This window comes from Lactuca sativa, chromosome 3, assembly GCF_002870075.4.
Source record: "Lactuca sativa cultivar Salinas chromosome 3, Lsat_Salinas_v11, whole genome shotgun sequence".
In the NCBI taxonomy this organism is placed as follows: domain Eukaryota; kingdom Viridiplantae; phylum Streptophyta; class Magnoliopsida; order Asterales; family Asteraceae; genus Lactuca; species Lactuca sativa.
The window spans coordinates 300,267,157-300,273,202 of record NC_056625.2 but is presented as its reverse complement, the minus strand read 5'-3'; the positions used below and the strand labels follow the sequence as shown (position 1 = coordinate 300,273,202).

The 6,046-nt window shown below is 36.1% G+C and overlaps 1 protein-coding gene across 1 annotated transcript; it reads right to left on the bottom strand.

Moving 5' to 3' along the window:
* Positions 1-1,588: 1,588 nt before the first annotated feature.
* LOC111919029 (AT-hook motif nuclear-localized protein 22) lies at positions 1,589-3,076 on the bottom strand. The gene has a single exon (XM_023914648.3). The coding sequence runs from the start codon at positions 2,687-2,689 to the stop codon at positions 1,775-1,777; it is 915 nt and encodes a 304-aa protein (XP_023770416.1). The 5' UTR covers positions 2,690-3,076; the 3' UTR covers positions 1,589-1,774.
* Positions 3,077-6,046: the final 2,970 nt, after the last annotated feature.

The following is a 6,046-nucleotide window of genomic DNA, read 5'->3' as shown; positions in this document are numbered from 1 at the left end:
GAGAGAGAGAGAGAGAGAGAGAGAGAGAGAGAGAGAGAGAGAGAGAGAGAGAGAGAGAGAGAGAGAGAGATGTAACTGTTAAGCTAAAAATGGGGGGTTGGGTTGCATTTGCTGTTGCTTGCCTTGGAAAAGAGCCAAGATAAGAGCTATATTGCATTTGCACGTGTAAATCCAATGACACCCATCATCACTCTCTGTTCAAAACCTAAATAAAGACAGTCAAACAACACCCACATAGATCTATACACACACAGATTTAGAGAGAGAAAGACATACACCCAGAGCCTTAAACACGCAGTTAAGTCCATACCTGTGTGTTTTCTTCAACACCCGTATCTTAAAGATAACAACTTTACCATATTCTGCAACAACCCCACAGGACTCTTTTATTTCAATCCGGCTCTCATCAAAAGAATTACAAAAAGTTTTGTACTTGAGGTTGTTTTACTTTTTCATTTACTCAAATATATACTAATGTCTTGCCTTTTATATATATATATATATATATATATATATATTATATATATATATAATTGGACATTGCTATTTTGTGAGAATGATTAAAAAAATATATCATTTATTAAATTAGTAAATAAATACAACCTCAAATAATTATTGTTATCATTGTGTATTCTTACTAATTAATTTGTCTACGAGGGAATTATAGGTTTTTCTTTATATGTTTCTCATTTTGTCAGAATATTTATTGATAATCGTATTTTAAAAATATGAAATTGAATGAAAAACGATGTGTGAAAACAAAAACAAATAAAAACTAATAAGAATGCATGATAATGACGATAGTCGTGTGACGCGTATTGACATTATCCAACAATTATTTGCTTAGTCATTCTTATAGAATAACATTGTCCACACATAGCCGCACAACAAATATCTGTATATAAAATATGAAACTGAATGAAAAACGATATGCAAAAACAAAAACAAATAAAAACTAATAAGAATGCATGATAATGACGATAGTCGTGTGACGCGTATTGACATTATCCAGCAATTATTTGCTTAGTCATTCTTATAAAATAACATTGTTCACACATAGCCGCACAACAGATATATATATATATATATATATATATATATATATATATATATATATATATATATATATATATATATATATATATATATATAGAGAGAGAGAGAGAGAGAGAGATTTGAATAATAAGATTTTTGAACTTGAAGATCTTTTTAAGGGTTTGAACATTGTTGTCAAACAGCTTAAAAGGAAACCTTTGAATATATAAATAAGAAAACATCTATGAGTACACTGTGTTATATATATAGTTACTTTCCATTGATCCAGAATTGATTATTCAACTCATAAAGGAATATTAATATAACATAAAAACCTTGAATATAAATAATTGTTGTGATTGTTTCTTACGTACCAAGTTACAAGAAATGCCAAAATATAATGAAATAATGACAACGATTATTTTCCATCGGTTAATGTGGTGGTCTAGGTTTTTAAAAGAAATGAACAGAAAAACAGAAATCAATCCGAAGTTCAGAGAGAAAAAAAAAAAAAAAAGATATTGATTTCACAAGTTTTGTACAATCTTAAGTCTTGACCAGACATGCTTTGGAGATCTAATCATTTCAATCAATTAACATCACAAACATACTAATTTATGTGAAATTTATGTAATTAAGCAAAACAAAAAACGGAAGAGAATTGCATAATAAAGTTAAAGTGACCAGTGAGAGGTCGAAGATGAATGTAACAGGAGAGTATGATTCCTCTTCGTTCTTACTAAAAAGGGGGTCGATTTGCTCCCCAATAAGCGTCCGTTGGTATTTGACATGAGTTTAACAGATTAGGAGGCAATCCATGAAATAACGATGAGTTGGCCTCATTCATGAGTTGTTGTTGGCCACCGATTCCAGGAGGCGATCCCAATTGATCGTTACCAGACACGGGTGTAGACTCTTCTTCCTCGAGAGGAAGCCTCTCGTATGCAGCATTTCCAAAAGAAGCTGCCATAATTACAACGGGTCCTGAAGTCACTAAGGGCCCCATGACACCTCCTCCTACCACCTGCCCTTGACCACCGGCCAAGTATATTGTTAAGCCCGAAGCTGCAGGCGGAGCTGGAGGAGGTAAAAATGAACCTGATAGCGATAAGATCTCGAATCGCCCATGTAGTATAACAACCTCCCCAGCTGTTGCCGGCTGCTTTAGGGTTACGTTTGTAACAGTACCACTACCACTCAAAATGCAAACCCCTCTTTGTCTTCTCGTTGCAAAATTTGCTATGCTTTCTTGGATATCACACCCATTTGCCACCTCCATCACATGAGATCGGAGCGCGTTTGGACTGTCACGTGTAATTATAATCGGAGGTTTGGGCTTGTTCTTCGATCCCGACGGACGTCCTCGTGGCCGCCTTGAACCGCCACTACCACCACCACTACTGTGATCTCCCTCTCCTCCGGTCACCACCGATGCTAATTCTCTATTACCGTCGTTATTATGACTATGATTACCATCACGCTCGCGCTTCTGGCCGTGGTTGCGGCTGCTACTTCCACCACTTTGCTCGTCCTCCTCCGGTGGCTGCTGGTGGTGTTGCTGCTGCTGTTGAAATTGATGGTGGTGGTGCAGCTGAAGATCTCTTGTATGAAAAGGAGGAGGTAGAGGACGACCATGAGCTGTTACTGGATTCATTTCTATCTTTGATTCTTCCCTTTCTAAGGAAAGCTATCAATTTCAATTCGCTATAAATTTTCCCCAATTTCAGATACTCTTTTTCTGTGTCTGTTGATCGTTTTTGAGTTGGTTTTCGTCGCTCTAATGCTGCTAACTTTCATCGGAAAACAGTTGGATGGATGATTTGTAAGAACCAACAAAATTTTTAGCAGAATTCTCCATAGTTCTACCTTGTAAAACACGAATTGACACAGCTATAGAGAGATCGTAAAGAGGGAATTGTATTCCAATGCTTATGATTTTAGGGTTAGGTCTTAGAGAGAGAGTTTTGTTAAGAAGAAGAAGACAGCGTGCGCATGGGGGGCGGTGGGTGGGACCTACCTTTCTCTTTCCTTTGTCTCCCTTGCAGCCTCGCTAACCCCACGTTCTCCCGTCTTTGTATTTATTTATTTATTTTCATTTTTCTAGTTTGTTGCTTTCTCAATAAATATAATATGCATTCATAATTTTTGAAACGGTGAAAGCTTACTAGATTGAAAAAGATGTGTACATAGTCATGATCATACTCAATGTTAGCATACATAAACTCACACTACTACCAAGCTGTTCTAAAAGGTATCCAGGGTTGATAAAGGTGTCTTATAATCAATTTTCTGGATATATGTTTTGGTCGTGTACATTCGTTGTTCTTAAGCTATATTTCACTTTATGTATTCAACACTTGTGTAATTTTATTATTATTATTATTATTATTATTATTATTATTATTATTATTATTATTAACAAAAAAAAGAAGATAGTTTGCCCTTGTAAATTTTGGAATATCAACACTTAGACAAGATGATCTTTTAATATTTGGATGGGTTGGAAGAAAACATGTATTTGTGGACCTAATAATGGTTTCCCTTCTTGTGGGTTTAGAGAGTGGAGTTTTCACTGTGAGACAAACTGATTTAAAAGTTGCATCAAACAAAAAGACAAAACATGAGAAAGCGTACATGTAAAATCAATACACGTTTATATCCTTTGCATTTGATACTTTTAGCTTGTTTGCGCCAGAAGCTGTGAAGCTACTCAATAGAGTACAACGAGTAATGCATAGTAATGTTATGACTCCAAGATCTATAAATGTTTTAAAAAAAATTAGTTTTGCCATCTAAAAAGGAGTTGCAGCACGCTTGTTGCTCGTTTACCCACTATGTTTATGTAAAATTTTCTTATGAATTTGGTTGTGTAAATTAAACAACACATTCTCATTTTAATTTAATATTTGAATTACATAACATTAAACAAACCACTAAACAAACAAAACAAAGTTGTGCATAAGTGAAAATATCGTAGTAATTAAATTTTGGTTTGAGTATAATACACACTCTAAATATTCGAGGTGTCCCAAAAGTGAACCTATCAACCATAAGAATACAAGAAAGATAATATACATACAAACTTTGAACACTAGTATAGTAATAAAACTTGAGTACTCTTTAACAAGTTATGTGTCCTCAATTATTCATGCTTATATGAAAGCTAAGTCCAAACTTTTATTTCGACCACAATTAACAATATTAGTTAATTCCTTTAAATCGTGGACCTATATTTAAGTTTTTCCAAAGGAAATCAAAGATGTTAAACTTCAACTTTACATTACCTACAAGCCCAAACAAATAACTTAGATGATTTTTAAAATACGCCCCAATCATTAAATATGAGGGATTATTATTATTATTATTACTATTATTATTATTATTTGCATTGAGTAGGACTTCTAATGTTATATTAGAATAAATTTGGGTATTTCATCTTTAGGATTTAGATGAAATTTAATCATATCTCAATCACACACTTGTGTACAATGTCCAAGGAGATATTCACTATCAAGTGTCGTGATCAATGATGTGTTCTAAATTATACATATTTAACGAACATTTTATATACTTATAGAGACATTTTTATGATAAAAAGAGGACACAAAAGGTTTTTAATTTTTATATATTTATATTTTGCAGCTAAAAAGACCAACTGATGAAATAAAATGTAACGCCCCCGATTCTCAGGTATTGTATAAATAAGATTTATTGGGTTAAGCTCTAGTCGACGAGTTGGTTGACCTACTCGTCGAGTAGCAGCGGGGTGGGATCGCGTGTTAAGTGACCTACTTGATGAGTCCATATTAGGACTCGGTGAGTAGGAGCTGGCAGATGAAACCCTAAATCCGGGGGTTTGCACCTCTATTTAAAGGAGCCCCAACATCCTTTGGCCTCTTTGCAGCCCTTGAGAGCCCCTTAAAACCCTAATACATGTGTGTGTGCCCATTGTGTGTTGAAGCTTGAAAAAAGGATCTTTGGAGGGAGAAGGCTTGGAGGAGAAGGAGATTGGAGCAAGTAGAGTCTGGGAATCAGCTCTTATCTCAGCTATCATCTTCTGGAGGTAACCACTTCGCCTTTTTCCTTGTGAATCTCTTCTATTGGTTGAGTTTTAGGGATTTTGGTGAGATAATAAGTTGGAGAGATGAGCTACGAGCTAGATCTAAGGTTGTAACTTCAGATCTGAACCCTCCTTGGATTCTAGAATCATAAAGTTTTAGTTGGTCATGATTAAGGTCCCTCTTGAGCATGAAGTTCAATTAAGAACTTAAAATAGGCATTTAGAGCCTTCATATCCATGCATGCATGTAAAGTTTGCAACTTTACGTGATAAGCATGCCGTAGAAGCTTGGATCCGTGATTTGGAGCCGTTGCATGGCTCAAAACAAGTCTGTATAGAAAGACGATTGAATGGACTCGGCGAGTCGCAAGGTTGACTCGGCGAGTCACATGAAGATGGCCGTGAACTCGACGAGTTGGATGAACAAGTCGGCGAGTCCGATGAAGATTACCATAAGACTCGACGAGTTGAAGAACAACTCGGTGAGTCGGGTGAGTTTTTCCTAGAATATATATATGCGTGTGTATTTGTCGAGTTGTAAGGAGGGAACTCGACGGGTAGCCTTAAAGTTTGAACGAGAATCGAAGGAACTCGACGAGTCACCCCGATGACTTGGCGAGTTGGATCGTACTCCAAGGAACTCGGCAAGTAGCCTAGGGTCCTCGGCGAGTTGGGGTCAACAGGGACTGTTGACCTTGACTGAGGACTTTGACTTTGACCAGGTGTGGACTAGTGGGTTATGGAGTACCTTATAAGGTTAAGAACTTATGAGTATATTGTACTATGATCATAGGTGGTGGAGCCTGTGTCAGGTGATTCGAGAGTTGGAGTTTATCTTCCGAGTCGACATTTGCAAGGTGAGTTATCCTCACTATATCGATAGGGTCTACGACACCAAGTTTGGCCCTTTAGTTATTATTGTTATGTTATGCTACATGTGATTATGATATG

Coding starts and splice junctions, on each gene's coding strand:
- LOC111919029 (XM_023914648.3), bottom strand. CDS start 2,689: ATGAATCCAGTAACAGCTCATGGTCGTCCTCTACCTCCTCCTTTTCAT.